Raw genomic sequence first — 24,084 nt, forward strand, 5'->3', positions numbered from 1 at the left:
TAAACAGCAGGAGGTTTTCAGTACTGTAGTGATATACTGATTGCTAAACTCTTTAGGCAGGTTCAGCTGCCAGTTTAGGCACTGATCGGGACCCCCTTGGGAGGAAGCAACTTCTTTCTCCTTCTGAGCACTAGCGTAATTTTTTAGTAACATTTAAAAGCTAGAAATTAATCACTTTTCAAACTTTGAAGTTGTCAGGATTTATTTATGAGTAAAAATCCATGAATCACCCTGGGCTTCCCTTTACACTTTGGCTGGATAAGTCAAGAGCCAGTTTGACTACTAGACAAAACAGAATTCAAATTGTGCTAATTCTCTGCTAGACTGAAATAGGTAACAAGCAGATTTACTAATGTAGGAAACTTGTCTTGCAATAAAAATTACCAGAAACTCTGTATAAAGCAGCAGACCCACCCAGCCATGATACCACAGGGAGGCAAATTCAGGATCACTGCTTCCATCTATCATCCAGATGTTCAAAATCAGGTTATAAATAGGGCTTTTTGGAGGGAGGGTTCTAACTTAGTTGTAACTAAGCAACTCGTCATAAATCAAGGACTACTTCTAACATGGTGTGTTGACTCAACTAATATACTGGGATTGCATTGAACCTTATCCCATCCCAACTGTGGTCATAGGTCGAGGACTACCTGTATGAATAGTGTTCTCTCAGAACAGAACTTTTGCTTTTTTTTCTTTGAGATATTTCCACCTCATAAATCTATTAGGCATAAATTTAATTTCTATATTAAACTTGTCTTGATAACATTTACATAATAATCTTCAACAACATGAGATTATCACCAATAATTCATTTATACTAAATTGCACTCTAATTTCCAACATAACCATAAAGAATGTCTGATTAAGATAGGGAATGACAGATGTTTTTTAAATAAGTCATTTTGGCTTCCTAAGAAATGGCACGTGTATATCCAGCTGATCACAAGTGCAGATTACTCTAATAGGTAGCAAAAAGTAGAGACTCACTTCCATAGCAACATCTACACAATTCTAAAGTAAGCAAAACCTACAAATGGTCAAAAATTATTTCTACCATGATAAAAAAATATCATTTTTCTTTAGCTAAAAAATAGGAGGTCCTTTTAACACTGGTAGCATAATCTTTTAGTACATCTATAAAAATAGATTAGCACATAAAAAGCCTTTGACCTGTTTACTCTTGACAGCTATAAAAGATGCAATTGATCAAAGCGGACAACTCCCAAGCCTCAAAACTTGATGTCGATTTGAATCAATGTTTGGGTCTCCTAAGGTGTTTCTTACTACAACTGCTAGAAACTGATGACAATTTTGAGGCAGGAAAGACAGAAATCTGAACAAAACAAAAATCTACAATAGGCTTGACAGAGTTAAAAAACCAAGAACTACCCCACAAATATAGGACAGGGGTCTTCAAACTTGGCCCTTTTATGATTTGTGGACTTCAACTCCCAGAATTCCTCAGCCAGCATGCCTGCTGAGGAATTCTGGGAGTTGAAACCCACAAATCATAAAAGGGCCAAGGTGACCCCTGATCTAGGGCAGGGCTTTTCAATCAGTGGTACGGGTACCACCTGCCGCACATTGGCACCTGGCAGGTGGTACGCGACCATCCTAGAAAAGTGGTAGCGGGGAAGGGGAATGAGCTGAACCAGTGGCAGAACCGCACAAGCCTGAGCGAGAGATGGCTGGAGCTGCCGGGCTGTCAGGGTTCAGTGGAAGGGCCAGGATCAGCGCCAGGCTCCAGCTGGAGCTCGGTGCTGATCCTGGCACTTCTGAGCCCAGAAGAAGCACCGATCAGCTGGAATGTTGCAGCATTTCCAGGGTCTTGTGATTTACATACAGATGCTTGGCATCTGATTCATTTTTATGACGGTCACAGTCTCCCAGGGTCATGTGAAATGACCAAAACCTGCTGCAACCACACAGCAGATGGGAGGAATAAAAAAAACACCCCCACCCCAACCCCGCGGCCAATCCTCAACAGAAATGCTCACAACAATGAAAACCTTGGACAGGAGGAAGAACGCCGCCCAGCAGGCAGGCAGGTGTCTTTTTCAGTGCCATTTTAACTTCGAACAGTCACTAAGCGAACTGTTGTAAGTCGAGGACTACCTGTATTTCATCACTTTTTTCCTTTTTGTTTTTTTTTGGTCATCAAGTTTTTGACACCTTGCTAGGTGACTGGTGGTACTCAGATGTTGCCATATCCTAAAAGTGATACAATGGGTGAAAAGGTTGAAAAGCCCTGATCTAGGAGAATAACAAAATCCTAGTTCCACGTATATGCAACTTTTAATACATTGCTCTGCCTATTGCAGTCCTTGGTAATACAAGCATATTGTTAACTCTTGTCACTAAAAATTTCCCACTCTGTTCAAAAGGGTTTTTCTCTTCTGTTATCGTTATATGCAATCATAAAATGATGAAATGTCTTTTGAGTTTAATAATGATACTAACATTTTTATATCGGTTATTTTTAAACAAGGTATCTTCAATAATCAGCAGAAACCGCCATTCTTATAGGTTATGTGTTAATGTAACCAGTAAAAACTGAGATTTAAAGGGCTATCAATGAATGGCTCATACAAATTTTTGCAGTGGTTTGACACTCTTTATAATTTTAGGAAACATAATAATCAGTCATATCAAACAATAAAAAGGTTCTGTATTCTAGCTTTTAGTATTTGAAAGTAACAAAGAAATATGGTTTGCTATTTAATAAAAAAAATATGACAGCATCATGAAGACAACCTATTGTGACTTTTAAAGTTATCACCACAGAATTGCCCAATGTGAGTGTCTGTAACTATGTAAAATTTTAGAAGATTCAGTAAAAAGTAAACTAAACACTATAATGTTTTTGTACAAGGAAAGTATTAATTGACGTCTTAACAATGCAATGTCTATCTGATTTCCTCTCCTTAACTGGTTGAAAAAGCTATTAGCCATAAATGGAATCTCCCTAAACAACCAACACATACCCAAATTTTAAAAAAATATCAAACAACTGTTCCCACAATAAATTCCTTTCAGAAAAAACCCCAGCTATGTGTAAAATACCCAAACATTTCCAACCCTGAGCAATTCCTGAATGTTGCTGGTTAACCGACTTAGGAAACCATTAGGGTTTGCTATCATGACTGGCTGAAAAACAATTTTGCTGAGTCAAACCAACCACTCACATGACCCAGCAGATGAGTTTCAGCAATGGCCAGAATCTGAAAGCTGACAGGTTGTCATAGCTGGCTACTGCCTCAAAACCCGAAAAGCACTTTTAAACATGGAAATTTAGCAATCACTATCAATGAAAAAGGAAAGACCTATACAGGACACCACATCTTGCACCAGTAAAATTCGTATTAATTACATCTCCTGTCGAAAAGTTTTGATGCCACGTATTGAAGAACTATGATTTTCACATTTAGCGAGCAATCTGTAAAGACTTTCATCTAGATATGCCTTTCTTTGTCTTACCCAAACAGATTTTACAGTGTAGATTTAGGCAACCCTTCTATTGGGACACCCAGCAGTGGGACCGGGGGAGAGGGCAGCTTCTGACACAGCCATGCAAACTCTGCAAAGACCCCAGTTCCTTTAATATCGATTTTTGGATGCTTCTCACAGCCTTAATATTAAATATATAAACAGAGCGATCCTTCTTTTAAAATTCAGCACAGGTAGTTCTTGACTTAAAAATACTCATTCAGTGACCGTTTCAAGTTACGACGGCACTGGAAAAAGTGACCTCTGGTCCTGTGGTAATGTGTGATCCTGATTTGCGCACCTGGCAACCACTGCACATTTATGACAGTCGCAGTATCCTGCAGTCATGTGATTGCCATCTGAGACCTTCCCAGCTGGCTTTCAATCAGCAAAGTCAATGGGGAAGCCAGCAGTGAACATTGCCAAGTCCCAGTTACATGTCTCACTTAACAACCACAGTGATTTGCTTAATAACCAGATGAAAAAAAAGCTGCAAAACCTGGTGCAGTCATGTGATGCTGCACTTAACAACAGCACTGCTTGGTGGCAAATTTTCTGGTGCCTATTGTGGTTTCAAGTGGATGACTACCTGTACCTTATACTTCGAACATCTACAAACTACATACCTTGTTAATTCCTTTGTAACATGCTCTTACCTAATAGTTAAATAAAATCAAAACATTTATTTGGGGGCAAAATATGGGAAGATAGCTTCCAGGCATTAGTCTTGTTATTAACATCCAAGATTCAACAAAGCTAAAACAAACCACAGATCCAAGATACAATAGCACCATCTAGTGGCCATTCTTCTCTCCTACCATACGTGCAATGTAATAGGCTGCGTATTTCCTTTCAAAATGTTTTCCAGCACGTTTCTCTTTCTGAATAGTTGTATCAACCTTGTCCTTCTCTAGACTTGTGCCACTGTTTCACAAATCATTTTTAACAATGTGGCGACCCTGGGGAGCTTCACAGTGATATTTGGGTCCTGTGAAGGTGAGGAGGAGGAGGAGGACGAGGGAGCTGAGCTTTGGTGCCTGCTTTGAGAACTGCCTTGAGAACGCCTTTGGTGCCTGCCTTGAGAACGCCTACATGGTTTGCCTGGCTCTGGGAGCCTGGACTCACCGAGGGCTCCGAGGACTCCGAGGACTCTCTGAGGACCTTTTGAGGACTGTCGGCTAGGCCGGGGGAGCCTGGAGGAGCCCGGAGGAGTTTCAGGAGTTCCTGGACGGCTTGGTGGACGCGGAGGAGCCGAGCAGAGTCCTGTGTCGTATGGCGCCGATCAGCTGTTTATCGGTGCCGCAAGGACCCGGCGAACTCCGATGGAGGCTGTTCGAGGCGGAGGAGCTGGGCGGAGCCCCGATGGAGACTGCGGAGGCTGCTGAGGCGCCTGGAAAGACCTTGATTTTTTTGCTGAAGCTCCGCTCAGCGTGGCTCCGACCGGCTGACCGTTTGTGTAACGGAGGTCCCGAGACCCCTTCTACGGAGCCTGGTGGTGTTCCTGAGATCTGTGATGCCCGGATTAATTGTTTACAGCTCGGTGATGCTCCAGAATGCCTTCCTGCTGCTTGGGGAGCTGCGTGTTGCTGGAATGACTATGAATCGCGGCTTGGAGCGGCGGGGGGGTGAAAATGCTGGAGTGGTGGAGACCTCGTTTAGCTGGTTTCCGAGATGGCTGACGGTGAAGGGAGTGGGCCTCTCTGATATGGCGACCTGGCCTGGTGGTGGAACGCGGACGCTGTTGCCTCGGACATTTGTGAGGCAAAATTTAATCTCTGCACTGCCAGAAAATCATTGGACCATGTTGTGGTTTCCCTTCTTGACTGACTATCATCCAGTCTTTTTTGCAACATGGAAGTGACTTATATAACCAGAATCTCTCCTACCATTTTGTGACCATGCCGGCTTATTAATCCTGATGTATGTCATAGATTCTTTGCTCTAACTCCCTCCCCTTCTCCCCCCTCCCCTATAATAGAAGGCCCGGGTTGTAACCACTGTGGGAGAGTGGTTAAGTTTTTTACATCTGCTGCCTCCCAGAGGTGAGAGCTCTGGGGGGTATTGCTCCCCCCGGTTTGTATGTACCAGGTTGCCCCCTGGCTTTGACCGCCGTGAGAGGGCGGGATTCGATCTGTCCCGGGATTTCCCAGCTCTAGTGGCAGTGGAGCTGGGCTGGCTCTCTGGTCATTTGCCTTCGATTTATTTATTTTGAGATCCTCCCATGTTGATCTGGTCTGCCTTGCTGTTTTTTGTCGGACTTGTTAAGATCATGCGTCTGACTTATTCTAGCACGACCTTATACGCTCTCAGGGGGGCCCCCCCATCCTGGGAGCGACCCGCCTTACTGTTTACATCTCCTCTTGATGAAGGGCCCGAGTGTTGGGACCCTGAGAGATGGCTGGGCATGGGTAGGGACCTCCGGTATAAGCCAAATAGGAGGCCCCTGGTTAGTTTTTTGGTTAAATTTTTTAGGAGGTTAGGGAGGGGGGTGGGAACTTCTTTTGGTTGTTCGGATATGGGGGGCAGTCCAGCAACCACTGTTCAGGCCAGGGCCGGGATTGATCGCGGAGGGGAGGAGCGGGGGTCGGTCGCCCCCGGGGCTCCAGGGCAAGTCATGGGAATGCCTATTCCCACGACGTTAGGGAATGGCAGCAGGTGCAGGAACAGAGGGCCGTATCGATCTCAGGGAAGGCCTCTCCGCTACTTGCAAGCGGTGAGGCGTTCCGACCCTCTTGTTCTACCCCGAGGTCCCGGGAGTGAGGATGTGCAGCCTCCTGAGCTCCGGCTGGTGTACCTGAATGCCAGGTCTGTCGTTAATAAAGCTCCTCTCGTCCGTGACTTGGTCGAGGGTGAGCAGGCGGACCTGGCTTGCATCACGGAGACTTGGTTGGGCCCAGAGGGCGGTATTCCTCTGGTTGATCTCTGCCCACCAGGTTTCCGGGTGCTACACCGGCCTCACGCTCAGGGTAGGGGTGGGGGAGTGGCTGTTGTTATGAGGGAGACCTTAGCTCCGCGGGAGGCCACCGTTCCGCAGATAGTCGGGTGTGAGTCTCTCTTCTTGAGATGCGGCCCTGGTGCGCAGTTGGGCTTGCTGCTGGTGTACCTTTCGCCTAGTCACGCAGCAGCAGCCCTGCCTGAGCTTCTCGATGTCCTCTCTGGGTTGGTGGTTGAGTTCCCGAAACTTATAGTTTTGGGGGACTTCAATCTACCATCTCTGGGAGGATCATCTGAGCTGGCTCGGGAGTTCATGGCTTCCATGACGGCCATGGACCTGACGCAAGTAATTTCAGGACCGACTCATGAGGGAGGCCACACCCTTGACCTAGTTTTCTTATCTGGGCGGTGGTTAGATGATCTTGGTGGGGGCTCCCCAATTATTATGCCCCTGTCATGGACCGATCATCATCTCCTGCGGCTGGTCTTCCGTTTTGCCACCCCCCGCCGTGGGTGTGTGGAACCAGTTAGATGGTACCGCCCCAGACGCTTAATGGATCCCGCGAGATTCCAGGCAGCGCTGGGGTCCCCACCTGCCTCCCCCACTCACAGCTCGGCAGATGCCTTAGTGGAAGCTTGGGAAAGGGCAGCCACTGAGGCTCTTGACCGAGTTGTACCCTTGCGGCCCCTGACCCGATGCAGATCCCGTCGAGCTCCATGGTTCTCCGCGGAGCTCCGGGAGATGAAGCGTCGGAGACGGGGCCTAGAGAGCGGTTGGAGGTCCAGCCGATCCGAACCCGACCGATTGCGACTAAGAACCCATATTAGGTCTTATCTCGCTGCGATGAGGGTGGCGAGGTCTAATCACTTCGCTACCCTTATCGCGTCCGCAGATAATCGCCCGGCCGCTCTGTTTAGGGTGACTCGCTCCCTCCTTAATCAGGAGGTGAGGGAGGAACCCTTGCAGGGTCGTGCCGAGGAGTTTAACAATTATCTGTCGGACAAAATCACTCGGATTCGGACCGGTCTGGACTCTGGGCAGAGTCTGGCGATCAGGACGCGGGTGGTCTTGTCGATATCACTTGGGAGGAGTTTGATTCTGTGACTCCGGAGGAAGTGGACAGGATTATGGGGAGACTGAGCTCCACCACATGTTTATTGGACCCGTGCCCTTCCTGGCTGGTTTATGCAGCCCGGGAGAGGACACGCAGCTGGTTCCAGGCAGTTATATCAGCTTCTTTGAGTGAGGGTAGCTTCCCTGCCGTCTTGAAAGAGGCGGTGGTGAGGCCCCTCCTCAAGAAGCCTGCCTTGGACCCAGCTGTATTGAACAACTTTCGTCCGGTCTCCAACCTTCGCTTTCTTGCAAAGGTTGTTGAGAGTGTGGTGGCGCATCAGCTCCCTTTGGTCCTGGATGAAGCGGATTATCTAGACCCGTACCAATCGGGTTTCAGGCCCGGGCACAGCACGGAGACGGCATTGGTCGCACTGGTGAATGATCTCTGGAGGGCTCGGGACAGGGGTCATTCCTCTGTTCTAGTCCTATTAGACCTCTCAGCGGCTTTCGATACCATCGACCATGGTATCCTGCTGCGGCGTCTCAGGGGATTGGGAGTGGGAGGCACGGTCCTTCAGTGGTTCTCCTCCTATCTCCAGGGACGCTCACAGTCGGTGTTGACAGGGGGGCAGAGGTCGGCCGCGAGGTCTCTCGTTTGTGGAGTTCCTCAGGGGTCGGTCCTCTCGCCTCTCCTGTTCAACATCTATATGAAACCGCTGGGTGAGATCATTCGTGGCTTTGGAGTTGGGTATCATCAGTACGCTGATGATACCCAGCTTTTTCTTTCTACCCCAAACCACCCCAGTGATGCCCTCAACGTGATGTCCCGTTGCCTGGAGGCGGTTCGGGTCTGGATGGGGAGGAACAGACTTCAACTCAACCCCGACAAGACCGAGTGGCTTTGCATACCTTCATCCCGGGTCTATTCGGATATTCCATCTCTTTCTATGGGGGGTGAATTATTACCCCCCGTAGATAGGGCTCGCAACTTGGGAGTCCTCCTAGATTCGCGGCTCACCTTGGAAGATCACATGGTGGCTGTGACTAGGGGGGCTTTCGCCCAGGTTCGCCTGGTGCGCCAGTTGCGGCCCTATCTAAGCCGGGATGATTTATGCACGGTCACTCACGCGCTCGTGACCTCTCGCCTAGACTACTGCAACGCTCTCTACATGGGGCTTCCCTTGAGGACCACCCGGAGGCTCCAGCTGGTACAGAATGCAGCCGCGAGAGTTGTGTTGGGAGTCTCCCGATACTCCCATGTGACTCCTCTGCTCCGTGAGCTGCATTGGTTGCCAGTTGTCTTCCGGGTGAGATTCAAGGTGCTAGTAATGGTGTTCAAAGCCCTCCATGGCATGGGGCCGGAGTACCTCAGGGAACATCTGCTGCCGGCATCAAGCTCCCTGCGCCCTGTGCGTTCCCACAGAGAGGGCCTCCTCAGGGTGCCACCGGTCAGAGAATGCCGTCTGGTGGCCCCCAGGGGGAGATCCTTCTCTGTGGGCGCCCCGGAGCTATGGAACCAGTTACCGGTTGAGCTCCGGACGGCGCCCGATCTGCGCTCCTTTTGCCGCGATCTGAAAACATACTTGTTCGAGCAAGCCGGCCTAGCCTGAGGGGGGATTGGTGGGGTTTTTATCATTTTTAATTGGGGTTTTTACTATGTATCAATTGTATTTTAATCGGGCATGTATTTAATTATCTTTTAATTTTTGTAAATTTCTGTGTTTTATTCTTGCCCTGTACACCGCCCTGAGTCCTCCGGGAGAAGGGCGGTATAGAAATATTAATAAATTAAATTAAATTAAATTTTTGAATGTCTCTATAATCAGATACATATAAAGCCATGGCTTGACATAATAATAATAATAAAGTTGGAAGGGACCTTAGAGGTCATCTAGTCCAAACCCCTGCTCAGGCAGGAAACCTTATACCATTTCGGACAAATGGCTGTCCAGTCTCTTCTTAAAAACTTCTAGTGTTGGAACATTCACAGCTTCTGGAGGCAGGTTGTTCCACTGGTTAATTGTTCTAACTGTCAGGAAGTTTCTCCTTAGTTCTCGGTTGCTTCTCTCCTTGATTAGTTTCCATCCATTGTTTCTTGTCCTGCCTTTGGGCGCTTTGGAGAATAGCTTGAGTCCCTCCTCTTTGTGGCAGCCCCTGAGATATTGGAACACTGCTATCATATCCCCCCTCGTCCTACTCTTCATTAAACTAGACATACCCAATTCCAGCAACCGTTCCTTATGTTTTAGTCTGCAGTCCCCTAATCATCTTTGTTGCTCTTCTCTGTACTCTTTCTAGAGTCTCAACATCTTTTCTACATCATGGTGACCAAAACTGGATGCAGTATTCCAAGTGTGGCCTTACCAAGGCATTGTAAAGTGGTATTAATACTTCACGTGATCTTGATTCTATCCCTGTTAATGCAGCCTAGCACTGTGTTGGCTTTTTTGGCAGCTGCAGCACATTGCTGGCTCATATTTAAGTGATTGTCCACTAGGACTCTGAGATCCCTCACAGTTACTACTATTGAGCAAGGTACCACCTATACTATACATTTGGTTTTTCTTGCCTAAATGTAAACCTTACTTTTTTCACCACTGAATTTCATTTTGTTAGATAGCGCCCAGTGTTCAAGTCTGTCCAGATCCTCCTGTATCTTAAGCCTGTCTTCTGGAGTGTTGGCTATTCCTGCCAGCTTGGTGTCGTCTGCAAATTTGATGAGTTCCCCATTTATCCCTTCGTCCAAATAGTTGATGAAGATGTTGAAAAGCACTGGGCCCAGAACAGAGCCCTGGGGCACCCCACTACATACTTCCCTCCATGTAGATGCGGTTCCATTGAGGACCACACGCTAAGTACAGCCAGTCAGCCAGTTACGAATCAATCTGGTGGTGATTCTGTCTAACCCACATTTTTCTATCTTATCAAGTAGAAGGTTGTGATTTACTTTATCAAATGCCTTACTGAAGTCCAAGTAAATTATATCCACAGCATTCCTCTGATCCACTAATTTTGTCACTTGGTCAAAGAATGTAATAAGATTTGTCTGGCATGATCTGTTTCTGACAAACCCATGTTGGCTTTTAGTAATGATTATGTTTGCCTCTAGGTGCTCGCTGATTCGTTGTTTGATTATCTTTTCTAGAATCTTCCCAGGTATTGAGGTCAGGCTGATAGGTCTGTAATTTCCTGGATCCATTTTTTTCCCCTTTTTTGAAGATGGGAACTACATCAGCTCTCTTCCAGTCCTCTGCTGGTTCCCCGGTGCTCCAGGATCTTTGCTTACATATCTGTAAGCAGGTCAATTACATGACTTAAATTATAAGAAAGATTTTGAAAATGCCACGTCACTAATAGCAGCAGCAATAGCGGTAATTTATTTAACTTACGTACCGCTCGATTCTCAGCAACTCTGGGCAGCTCACAACAATCAAAGAAGTCAAAATCAATACAGCAGCATAATAGATAAAGGTAAAAGCTGGTATATGAGATGATGCACTGGTTCTCATTCTTCCTTACTTTAAAGCCTGGGTGATTAGCCAAGTCTTCACAGCTCTTCTAAACAACAGCACAGTTAAATCTCAGGAGGAACCCCATTCAGAAGGCAGGTGTTGCTACAGACAAGGGACACTTCCAGGGTCCCAATAGATGTCACTGAAGGAACCCAGAGCGCACCAACCCTGCAGGACCGAGCTGGCCAGGCAAATGTTATGATAACCAGGCCCTACGCACACAGCACAATTTTACAGTGTTACAGAAAAATATAATCTTGGATCAAAATGCAAACATTTGTTTAATTGAGACTCACCTGGGGAGATGTATTTCGAAATATATCAGTGCCTTCAATCACATCCCTTTTTATTTTTTCCTTGACATTGGTGAATTCTTCTTCAGTCAGATTAATATCTTCCAAAGTGTGACCACAAGATGGACACTGACTGCTACAGTAACAATGAAATCATATAATAATGATTTTATTATAAAATATTAGGTTTCTTCTTATCATATAACTTAAGCCTCATTACATTTACCTTTAGCCTGATAGTACAAGACGTTGAAGAAATTTACATAAGCAAACTCAACTAAATCAGTCTATTGAATTAGCAGCCATTTTTTGTTAGTTTTGTTATAGCATGCTGGTTTCTGAAACAATTCTTCTGCAAACAGCATGGAAATGAAGTTAACTATCCTATTAGCAGGTTGGCAAAACAAGTATCTAGTAATATTTTGGTGGCTTATTTACAAGGCTAGATTGAATATTTTGATAGAAAAATATTAAAATATCCATTAAATATTAGGTAAATTTTCAGAGTTATGTGAAAAAGTTTCAACTGCATCATTTCAACATACACCTAAATGAAACAAAAGTTTGTGCATTCCTTCGTTCCTTTTTTTTTCCAGCATAGTCACAAGAAGACACAAAACCTAAGTATTGAACTATATTTAATATTAATTAGGATTTATTGAAACCTGCCCCTTAAAAATCCATGATCTGGCTTGTTACAATTAACCATAATTAAGTATAACTACACTTTACACTTTGGTCAGAACACCAAACAAACAAACATAATTTTAATCTGTTCTTGGTTGTGACAAATTAAAAGAGAGCAATTTAAAGAGCCTTCACCAAGCTCAGATATATTCATGGGATGTTAAAACTATTTAATCATTATTCATAAATGGCACTATTCAAAAGAGACAATGAAGAAGCTAAAAAGGAAGCAAAAAGTCCAGAACACATCATCTCCAGCCAACACCCAGATAAGCAGGGATTAAGACCAAGCAAACAAGCAGAAAACAATAATCAACGAACTAACAAAGAGAAAATCACATCCCTACCAAACTGGCAAGATAAACTACTGTATATAAACAGGGAGCAAATCCCACACTCACTAGCATTTATTTTGTATCTAGTAGGTAATGAAACATCTGCAATGAACAACCAAGCAGAGTGCACCAAGAACTCCACAGTTCAACCCTGAGTTACACACAGTATGTTCTCTTCCATTGGAACCTAACGGCCTTTTCCAAAAGGCAAATGGACTTTTTTGGGTTTTTTTCCTTGAAAATGTTTCACTTCTTATCCAAGAAGCTTCTTTAGTTCTGACTTTAGTTCTGAAAAGCACCTTTAGGACAACTATGACTTGGATGATTGGAAATCTCCATAGACTTCTATTGGGACAATCTTGTTCTTATGGTCAGAAAATGGGGGAAAATTCTCAATCCTATCAATCATTTAAATCTTTACAGATTTTCTAACATTTGAAAACTACATGTTCAAGGTACTCTCAGCCAAGGCTTTTTTTCCTCATAGAACGCTCAGAACGGAGTTCTGGCACCTTTTTGGGATGGAACCTTGTAGGGTAGGCAAGACGGGTTGTATGACATGTGTGAGTTCCGGCACCTTTTTCTTTTACAAAAAAACGCACTGCTCTCAGCCACAAAACTCCTTGGGTAACAGTGAGTTACTATCTCTCACCCCAACCTCTCACAGATTTCTTCCTGCAACTGAATAAATAAAGAGGACATTCAGGCATTGTACTGTACTCTTAAGGCAGATATTCAATTTCCTATGAACTCAAACATACTTTTGCAAAATTATTAGAAAAAAGCCTGGAATTATATAACACTTGAGTAAAAGATGAAAATCTTTCCTTCTGTTCCATTTGAAGAAGTAATTGAAGCCAAACGCAAGACAGAACTTTAAAGAAATATATTTACCTATTATTCATGCTTGTTAAATTTCCTTTCCAGTTCTCTCCTGGAATACTATTAAAATGCATAAAAATTAGAATCCAATTACAATAATTTAAACATCCAAAAGAAGCATTTCCTGCTATTAGATCCAAATGAAAGCATCAATAATGTACTGGATATATATTTGGACACAAGCGTTTTCTTAAAATATAAGGGGTTATAGCTAAGCAGTCATATATAGAATTAAAGTGTAACTGCAATTCTATGTAATCACTTGCACATACTGTAAGTCTCATTCACTATTTAAAGTATATTACGTACTTCCAATCTACCTGACAGGCTTTTGTTACCAGCTAACAATTCACAAGCAGGGACACAGAGCAAATGTAGGAAAATCAGTTGATCAAAATTTATTTGATCAGACTGATCAAAGAAAATAGAGGTTTAGAATCAGCTTTCATGGCTCATGGACTGTTATTTCTTGAATTACAATAAAGAAAGTGCCCTAATTGTATTGAATTTCTGAGAAGTTGCAGGGAGTTTACGTCTGGTTTGAAATTAAATACCGGTATTATAAAATATTGCAGCATTTCCCTGTTTCAGCAATCATCATTTAACATATACTACTTTTAAAGAAACTATAGCAGCATTACAATTTATACTTAAGTATTCCATTATTTGTAAAAGCATTAAGAGGTCATTTTTTTAATATGGAGATTCAATAGTTGTCTTTTAAGAGTGCTTGATTATCCCATTGACTAGGTTCATGTATCACACTATGCTATGTCTACAATATAAGCTATCATGTGGTTTGCCTGCTTGTAGCTAAGTGCAGTTTATAAACAAAGATTTATAAAATGATTTATGACTAAGTTGAACAAACAAGAAAATTGTTGCTTAATGAATTTATCATGTCTAAGCAATTGAAGCTCAGTCTGATGTGTAAACCCAACCATTGGCTTAAGAGATAATAAACTTCCCCAAAAAAATAACAGTATAGCCACAGGAGCTTGAGTCTGCATATCATGTATTGTACAGCATCATGTGGCTTTGAGTTTTTTACTTATATGTACACAATAGCTGAAGTTTGTAAATAACAATTATTTATTGTTCATATAAATTAGGTATTACTCATTAAAACAATTTTGAATATAACACAGAAGGCTTATAGCAATGTGTGCAAACTTCCCATAGATTTGATAGTTACATATATTTCTCATCAACTTTTACAACATAAGCAGATTATTTACTGATCAGTATTTAAAGTATTAATTTAAGCAACTTTCATCTAAAATAAGAACAACTGTTACTGGACAAGCTTTATTTACCTTTCAAACCACTGCTTTATGCTCAGCACGAGAGATTCATCAGGATAAATTTGATGTTCTCTTAAGTAGTAGAGGATATCAATACATTTATTTTTCAAATGATCATCCTTCACAGGCTGGCAAAAGTCGAAGAAAAGCTTTATTGTTGTCAAACAAGGAGTCAGATTTTCAGTTACCATCTCATGAAACAATTCAAATGCAAGGTTTCTTTCTTGGTTGAGTAGGGCACCCTCAATGCAGTCTCCATAATTTTGTCTTGAATGGAATGAGACTTTTTTAATCTTTTCCAGTAGCACCAAGGTCTCTTTCCAGTGTGGGGAATCACTCAAGCCTTTGATGAGCAAAGAATAAGCTGATGCTTCTAAAGATTTATATTTGGCTTTCATAATATTATAGATATCATAAATTTCTCCTATATCCTTATGAAAAACGCATATAGTCAAATACTTCACCAAGTGACTATATTCAACATCTCCATCACGTTTAACCACTGCAACCAGCAAGGATTTAGCTACGTCTACTGTGCTATGATTATGTATCATGCTATCAAACATAACATCTTCAAAATTTTTATAGTGTTGATATTCTTCTTTTAACTTCTCCCATTCCTTGGCACTCAAAGGTGTGTCTGGAGGAGAAACTTTGTTCAAAGGACTAAAAGACTCGTTTGCAACTGCATTATTTGTATTGTACATTGCCCTCATCTTGGATGATCCAGCAGCAAATGCACTGAAAGGTTTCGGGGGTAGTCTGTCTTTACCAGCTTTTTTCTTCGTCATACTGCCATCTTTAATTTTAATTTCTGTAGAATCTATCGACTCTGCCAGTCTACATGATGTAGAAGTAAAACACCTACACATAGCTGGCAAGTTTTGCTTTGCTGACACAGGGAGGAATGTTAATGTCTGCAAAACCCAATTTCTTATTGGGAAAAAAAACCCCATAATACTGAATAAATAAAAGTGAACTTTTCTTTTTTTTAAAAAAAGAACCAGTTTGTAATAAATATATGAAAAATAAGGAAATTGACAGATTGTCCCAAAAACTGGAACAATAAATGATTGATATCACTAATACATTTAACTATCTCATTAAACCAAATCAGTTTTTATCATTCTCAGAAGAAAATAAACTAAAAGGCCAATTTCAAATGAGAACTTCTTTTCCTTCATTTGTTAAAATACTTGACAGAACCATATTTCTGAAGTTCCTTCATTAGTGGTACCTGCACACAAAAAAGTCAAGAACAAGGATATGAGATTTTCATTCAGGTCAGGCTGCATGAAAACAGATCATATTTCCTTAAAATGACAAAGATAAATTATAAATTGCACTCAGTAAGAATGTTGATAACTCACTTATCTAATCAGACTTAGTTTGCAATATTTATGATCATCTTATAGAGACAAACTAACCGTACCTAGCCCTAAAATTGAGGTCTGCAGGAGTATCATGGATCAAGACTCTGATATTATAGAATCTATCACCTGAACAGATATACTCAGCAGCATTAGGCCACCCAGCAAAAATATAAAGGATACAATCCAGTAAGCTCTATTATCTGTTCTAACCACCTTTTTTCTTTTAAATTTAGCATTAGAGTAAATAAGTGTCTTTATTGTAACCAGAGAACAGAATTATTATGCATTAGTCTTTAACTACAATAAAGACACATTTATTAACTCAATAGTTTAAAATGGGAAACTATTTTAAAATAGTTAAAATATGGAAAATGCACAACCAAAATGCTGTTAATTTTACACTCTCTCTCTCTCTCTCTCTCTGTGTGTGTGTGTGTGTGTGTGTGCATTTTCCATATGACATAGCATTAGGTTAACAGTCATGGATATCTGAGAGTAAAATAAGTAAAATTAATCAGAATGACTAGGGATTATCCACCCTGTGGGCCAGCATAAATTGGGCAATGCTATATTTGCATAACATATGTAATTGTGTGTGTAATAAAATACATTTAACAGTTTTAATAGCCTATTTACCCATGGGCAAAACTTCATCTAAATTGGATGCCTTTATAACTCTCTTCTAAGACTGCAAGGCATCAAAGAATGCCCTCCTAAATGAAGGGACCATAATGTTATTTAGGTATTTAAATCAAACCGAAACCACGCCCCCCCAGCTTCGGCAACGTCGAAAAAGTCACGATAGGCCACGTGATGTTGCGAGTTTGACACCTCTGATTAGATGATCAGGAGCATATCCTTGGAAAGAGATGCGAGATGTTAACAGGACAGTAATATTTTTAATCTGCTGTCTGAGGGCCACACAGGATGAACTTTGGTTGCTTATTGGAAAAGGTAAGCCAAGGCATAGAGCCAGATTTGGTCATCATGCCTCAAAATTAAACTGATCCCCCTTTTCATTAGGGATTTTTTTTAGCAAAGATGTTCTGAAACGGTTACTTCGAGATCTATAATAGAGGGGGCTTGGGTGGCTAAACTGCTCAGCTATTACTCTACTTGTTCCAAGTCTTGATCTCAAAAAGAGCACAATGGGGTTTAACATATTGCAATAGTTAAATTATAACGTACCTGTAATCTCCCTTTCCTTTCTCCCCTCACCTCGACTCTATAGATTTGAATTCTACATTAGTTCAGCCACTCCACACATCTGACTCAGTAAGCTGCCGCTCGCTAAAGCTTAAACATTGTAATATCTTTAAAGATGCTAAATAGATGGGGGATTCGTCGGAAACACGGGATTAGCTATTTTACACAAGTAATGTAGCAAACCCTCTTGCATTACTACTCTTTTGCATTTTAGCATTTAATAACTATGGGCCTCTCAGTTTAAGGACTGTTATTATAGTATTGTTAGGCCACGTGTAACTGACGGATTGGATGCCAAATTGTGATTTTAATATAGATTTTTATCTGTTATTATTTTATTCTAGAATTTTTAACTGGCTATCGCTTGAGTGTTTTTATTTGTTCTGGTCTCTGACTGTAATAAACCTGATTTGATTAGGCTAGCATAGAATATCGTGGCTCTCTTCCTATAATGTCCCTTCTTAAATAAATAAATATCTCCTTTGTAGCTTGCTTGCCAGATTTGGCAGACATTGGGAGCTCCCAGAACAGAAAGTTCAGCTCAAATTATCAAAGGCATCGACTCTACTCCTGCTAGCTAAAGTGCTCGACATGCACGGCATGCTACGAAGCGAAATTTATATTAGTAACTTACATTGGCAGATTAAAAAAAGGGCCAACTTAGTCCGGGCGATGAAGGCACCGAGTCAAAACACCACGAAAAATAAAGGAATCAAAGATCCACGCGCCAACAGCTCGGCAATTTTTCCGGAAATTTCCTCCATCGAAACACTCTCCTCTGATTGGCAGATTAGCGCACATGATTTCTACGCAGGCGATGGGTAAGAGATCCAATAGCCGGCAAGCGGTAACCATGTTAATTAAGGGCCGCCCTGCTTTCCGTTTGCTCCCTCTACGTCAGGGGTTCCCCAACCTTGGCGACTTCTGGACTTCAACTCCCAGAATTCCTTGCCATGCTGCAGTTCGGGATACCATGCTGGCTGGCTGTGGAATTCTGGGAGTTGAAGTCTTGCGAAAGTTGGAAATCTCTGCACTACGTTGTACAGTAACTTCTTCTTTTTTGGGGGGGGGGCTAAAACGTCAGGAGGAGGAGGGATTATATGACGGCTTCGCCGTTTCCCGGATGTTGCCCATGGTCAGGGGTAGGCAACCTCGGCTCTTTTATGACTCATGGACTTCAACTCCCAGAATTCCTGAGCCAGCTTGGCTGGCTCAGGAATTCTGGGAGTTGAAGTCCATGAGTCATAAAAGAGCCGAGGTTGCCTACCCCTGACCATGGTGATGACGGTTAGCTGGGGAGGCGTCGTACTTGATTGAGGCGGGAACGTCACGGAAGATGGACTGGAAGCAGGCACTGAAAAGCCGGCTGGCCGTCAGCAGCGACCGTGAGTGAGGAGGGAATTTTAGCCCGGTGGCGCCTGGCTGGGGAGGGTCTCTTAAAACGGGGGAGGGCCTGGCTGAGAGTCGGGACGGCCCGTCTGCGCTCCTCTAGCTTTGCCTCGATGCAACGCGCTGCCTGCCCTCTCTCGGAATACGAGGGCGAAGAGACATGCTTTTGTAGCTTTGGCGCGGTTTTTAGGCTCTTGTTATTTCACAGTAAATGAAATTTAATACTTTCTATTGAAAATAAGATTTAGTTTACGTCATTGGCCTCTCTGTCAATCCTAGTAATCATTCAGCGAGAAAGGACAAGCTAGATAGGAAGCCTAACAAAGCACGTCGCGCTAAGTTGTCACCTGTGCTGGGTTTGTATAATCATGCAATGAGCTGCAAATTGCTGATCAAGATTTAGTTTAGCTTATGGGGAACAGACCAGTGATTCATGGAGAGAGAGCAATATACACTAGAGATGTCAACATCCAGGGTCCCCCCGGAAGATATTCCCTTTTCAGAAGAACCTCTCTAGTACTAGAAGACAAAGAGGATTAGGGGACTGAAGGCTAAAAATATGAAGAACAGTTGCAGGAATTGGGTATGTCTACTACAGGGGTTGCTCTTTAGAAGGCCAGATCCTGAAGCTAAAACTCAAATACTTTGGCCACCTAATGAGAAGGAAGGACTCACTGGAGAAGAGCCTAATGCTGGGAAAGATTGAGGGCAATAGAAGAAGAGGTGGCTGGATGGAGTTACTGAAGCAGTAGGCGTGAGCTTAAATGGACTCCAGAAGATGGTAGAGAACAGGAAGGCCTGGAGGAACGTTGACCATAGGGTCGCGATGGGTCGGACACGACTTCGCAACTAACAACAACAACAACAGTACAGGGGTAGGCAACCTCGGCTCTTTTATGACTCATGGACTACAACTCCCAGAATTCCTGAGCCAGCTATGCTGGCTCAGGAATTCTGGGAGTTGAAGTCCATGAGTCATAAAAGAGCCGAGGTTGCCTACCCCTGGTCTAGTAGTTTAATGAAGAGAAGGATGAGGGGTGACAGTGTTCCAATATCTCAGGAGTTGCCACAAAGAAGAGGGAGTCAAGCTCTTCTCCAAAGCACTTGAAGGCAAGACAAGAAACAATGGATGGAAACTAATCAAAGAGAGAAGCAACCTAAGGAGAAATTTCTTGACAGTTAGAACAATTAGCCAGTGGAACAACCTGCCTCCAGAAGTTGTGAATGCTCCAACACTGGAAGTTTTTAAGAAGAGACTGGACAACCATTTGTCTGAAATGGTATAAGGTTTCCTGCCTGAGCAAGGTGTTGGACTAGAAGACCTCCAAGGTCCCATCCAACTCTGTTATTCTGTTAAATTCAGTCATTACTAAGTTAGAAGGCAGAGGAACTATTGGCCTACCCACTGAGATAACAGCAAGCAGCAGAAAAATAATCTGTCAAGGTTCTATTGCAAGCCATGCCAACAAATCTGGAGAACCACACAGTGACCAACCAAATAGAGGAGGTCAATCTACAATCCAATATTGAAAAGAGAAGGCTTAATAGAGTGTGCAAACTATCGTACAATTTCATATGCTCGCAGAAGACTGTTTAGGATCATTTAATGCAGAACCCTAAATGGAAAAAGATATGCCAGATGTTCGAGCTGGCTTTAGAAAAGTCTGAGAAACATAGGGCATTATTGCTGATGTACGCTGGATAATTGAGAAGACCAACGAATACCAAAAAGACTTTGTGTGCTTCATTGATTATAGAAAGACCTTTGATTGTGATGACCACATCAAGCTCAGAAAAATAAGAATTCCAGAACATCTCATTATCTTCATGAGAAACTTATATACTGGTCAGGCAGCCATAATACGGACAGAACATAGTGAAACAGACTGGCTCCAAGTTGACAAAGGACTGCAACAAGGTTTCAACCTCTCTCCTTATTTATTCAGTTTATATATTGAATATATATTAAAGGAAGTTGGATTGGAACATGATGTGATTTTAAAATTGAAAAAAGAAACATAAATTACCTCTACTATGTTGATGACATGATCCCGATAGCTGAAAATGCAAAAGATCTGTAAGCTAAAGTACCGGTAATAAAACTAAGGAGCAAAGGGAAAAAATGGGAGTAAAATTAAATATAAGGAAGGCCAAATTAGTTACAAAAAGTACAACAAGCAGCCTTACAATTGAGAGTGAAGATATTCAAGTGGTAGATAGCTTCTTGTCTTTTAGGATCAACCATCGGCAGCAAAGCAACACGTCCTTGACTTATGACTGGTCGAAGTTCTACAGATGCCCCCCCCCAAAAAAAGGTTATAGCCGCATTTTGAAATTATGGCCACTGCAATCATTCACTTTTATGACCACATGATACTGCAGCACCATCCCATCTCTCAACCCACCAGATTCCCCTAGGCCAGGGGTAGGCAACCGGCTCTTTTATGACTCATGGACTTCAACTCCCAGAATTCCTGAGTCAGCTGACTCAGGAATTTTGGGAGTTGAAATCCATGAGTCATAAAAGAGCCGAGGTTGCCTACCCCTGCCCTAGGCCTTAAGCCTGCTTCTACCCTCCCCCCTGGGTCTCATATGCTCTTAGCACGAAAAGATTTTATGGACATTTCTTTGAACATAGAGAAAGATGCTTCCAATCAGTACATAGGATTGAAATCAAAATTACTTTTCATACAGAAATTTGTTTTACAACGTAGGCTATATAAATGAAAAGTAATATACTCTTGTTTTGTGTTATGTAGCTAAAAAGAGCGACCAAGAATTGAAGGATGAAGAGATGGAGTTGTTTACAAAATACTACCTGGAATGGAAGGGAGGAAGAAAAAGTGCCAGTACCTCTTATGTGAACATCCCACGATTTTATTACAGGGTAGGTTTTCAGTGTTGCTCTATCTAAGGTCTTTAAAATGCACACAACTTTTATAGTAAAATAGTTTAACAAAAAGAATATGCAACCAAGTATATAATTAAAATCATACAAAAACTAGAGTACTATTTCAGTTGGTCTCAGGTTTCTAAAGCTTCAGGTCTTTAAAAGCTGCAGGAATAAGCTGGTTGTTTTGATACACATAGTCAAACTATATCAGAGAGAAATTTCAGCTTCTTCAAAAGTAAGATACTAGAACAATATTTTTAGATAAAACTTTTTAAAACTGATTTCTATAGATACAGAATTATCTACAATGCTAGACACAATTGGTTTGTTTTTTTACTAGGAAGAGAATTATTTCAGTTATGATGACTGGGATTCTATGTTCACAAAAATAATACGTTACTTCTATGGCTAAGTTGTATCATGTCTAGTAAAACTGTAATGGTCTTGCACATAAAGGTTTGTGATATTTTATTGTATAAATTCAAGGGTCCAATTCAAGGTGTTGGTTATTACTGATAAAGCCCTTTATGACAAGGGACCAGGGTATCTGAACAGCCGTCTCATCCCGAAGGGACTAGCTCACTCCACTCATTCCAGTGGAAACTACTTTGCATCCCATCTGCCAAAGAATTTTTAGCTGGTGGGGTCCAGGAGAAGAGCCTTTTTTGCTGTGGCCTCTGCCCTCTGGAATACCCTCCCATTAAAAGGGAGGGTATTCCGGAATAATTTGAAAACTTAGCTGGGACCTGCTACATTGGGGGTGGTTGAATGGATAGAGAAAATCCCCACCTCCAGACCGCCCAACATCTTGGTTTTTAGCTTTCCTTTTTAATTTCTCTAATTTTAATTCTCTTGTAGAACTTTTTTCACTTTTTTATCATATTGTAAGCCACCCAGAATCACTGTAAGTAGGTAAATAAATAAAGTATATTAACACTTTCAACTTTCATCATCTAATATGAGGCAATACTACTATTCAGTGAAACCTCATTTTAATGAAATCATTAACAGAAACCCACTCCAAAGGTTATCCACAAGCACAAGCAATGAAGTTGATTGTGAACCCTGAACTGAACCCTGACTTCCAAGGGTCCAGATAGTTTGCTCTTTTGCAGTTGCAGGGCCTAAAAAGCACAAGTTGGAGATCAGTGTAACTATTAATGTAGTTGGTTCAAGGGAATGCTGCTTGTGCAGAGGTCACAGCTAGATTTTTAAGCGGTAATGGACCATTCCATTCAGGTGTTGATTCCTGCTTGAATCTTGTTATTTCATGAGAGGCCTTACTAGCCATGGGTGTTACGGATACAACTAGGAGGTGGTGGAGCTGACGCTAAAGAAGACACTCGGGATCAAAATGATCATAGTTCATTTCACAGGACAAAGCCCTAGTCCTCTCTATTGGTATTCTCCAGTTAGAGTCCAATTCCATTCAAATAATTTATTCACCAAATTATTTATCAGAGGCTAGAGTGGTAACCATGGAATGCCTGTTTGATCAAATAAGAAGGAATGAAGACCACAAACATAACATTTGTGCTCTTTTGTGAACTGTTGTTGTTGTTAGCTGCGAAGTCGTGTCCAACCCATCGCGACCCTATGGACAATGTTCCTCCAGGCCTTCCTGTCCTCTACCATCTTCTGGAGTCCATTTAAGCTCACGCCTACTGCTTCAGTGACTCCATCCAGCCACCACATTCTCTGTCGTCCCCTTCTTCTATTGCCCTCAATCTTTCCCAGCATTAGGCTCTTCTCCAGTGAGTCCTTCCTTCTCATTAGGTGGCCAAAGTATTTGAGTTTTAGCTTCAGGATCTGGCCTTCTAAAGAGCAGTCAGGGTTGATCTCCTCTAGGACTGACCAGTTTGATCGCCTTGCAGTCCAAGGGACTCGCAGGAGTCTTCTCCAACACCAGAGTTCAAAGGCCTCAATTCTTTGGCGCTCAGCCTTTCTTATGGTCCAACTTTCACTGCCATACATTGCAACTGGGAAGACCATAGCCTTGACTATACGCACTTTTGTTGACAGGGTGATGTCTCTGCTTTTTAGTGTGCTGTCTAGATTTGTCATGGCTTTCCTCCTGAGGAGCAAGCGTCTTTTAATTTCTTGGCTACAGGCCCCATCTGCAGTGATCTTGGAGCCCAGGAAAATAAAATCTGTCACTACCTCCATTTCTTCCCCATCTATTTGCCAGGAATTGAGAGGGCCAGATGCCATGATCTTGGTTTTCTTAATGTTAAGTTTCAACCCAACTTTTGCACTCTCCTTCTTCACCCGCAACAAGAGGCTCTTTAGTTCTTCTTCACTTTCTGCTATTAGAGTGGTATCATCTGCATATCTTAGGTTGTTGATATTTCTCCCGGCAATCTTAATTCCAACTTTTGATTCATCTAGCCCTGCCTTTCTCATGATGTGCTCTGCATATAAGTTAAATAGGCAGGGCGACAGTATATAGCCTTGCCGGACTCCTTTCCCAATTTTGAACCAATCAGTGGTTCCGTGTCCAGTTCTCACTGTTGCTTCTTGACCCGCATATAGGTTTCTCCTTTTGTGAATAGCAATGTTTTAATTTAAGAACAGCTTCCTAAAGGAGTTGCACATGGCAAATTGAAGCATTTGTCTAAAAAACTAAGTTGCTAGAAAAAGGGCAATTGCAGCAGAGGAGAACTTAGGTGTAATGAACACAAAGAACGGATGCTAACCTTGTTTATTTGTGTTATAAGTTTAGATTTCTTAGGT

At 42.4% G+C, this 24,084-nt stretch overlaps 2 protein-coding genes across 4 annotated transcripts in view; one reads left to right on the forward strand and one right to left on the reverse strand.

Moving 5' to 3' along the window:
- The window catches only part of PRORP (protein only RNase P catalytic subunit), a 50,817-nt gene extending 35,110 nt beyond the window's left edge, over positions 1-15,707 (reverse strand). For both annotated transcript variants that reach the window (XM_083348954.1, XM_083348953.1), the window contains exons 1-3: positions 14,503-15,707; positions 13,199-13,246; positions 11,286-11,418 (exon numbers count right to left, since the gene is read on the reverse strand). In XM_083348954.1, the coding sequence (XP_083205080.1) occupies positions 11,286-11,418; positions 13,199-13,246; positions 14,503-15,446 (1,125 nt within the window). In that variant the 5' untranslated portion in view covers positions 15,447-15,707. The remainder of the gene's footprint in view (positions 1-11,285; positions 11,419-13,198; positions 13,247-14,502) is intronic.
- A 2,658-nt stretch (positions 15,708-18,365) lies between these two features.
- PPP2R3C (protein phosphatase 2 regulatory subunit B''gamma) overlaps positions 18,366-24,084 on the forward strand; it is a 29,778-nt gene continuing 24,059 nt past the window's right edge. The window contains exons 1-3 of one of the 2 annotated variants that reach the window (XM_083348912.1): positions 18,396-18,454; positions 20,216-20,376; positions 21,218-21,345. In XM_083348912.1, coding sequence (XP_083205038.1) covers positions 20,286-20,376; positions 21,218-21,345 — 219 coding nt within the window. In that variant the 5' untranslated portion in view covers positions 18,396-18,454; positions 20,216-20,285. Of the gene's footprint in view, positions 18,455-20,215; positions 20,377-21,217; positions 21,346-24,084 lie in introns of both variants that reach the window. The other variant, XM_083348913.1, reaches the window with a different exon arrangement.

Source organism: Vipera ursinii (genome assembly GCF_947247035.1).
Source record: "Vipera ursinii genome assembly, chromosome: 1".
Taxonomy (NCBI): Eukaryota; Metazoa; Chordata; class Lepidosauria; order Squamata; family Viperidae; genus Vipera; species Vipera ursinii.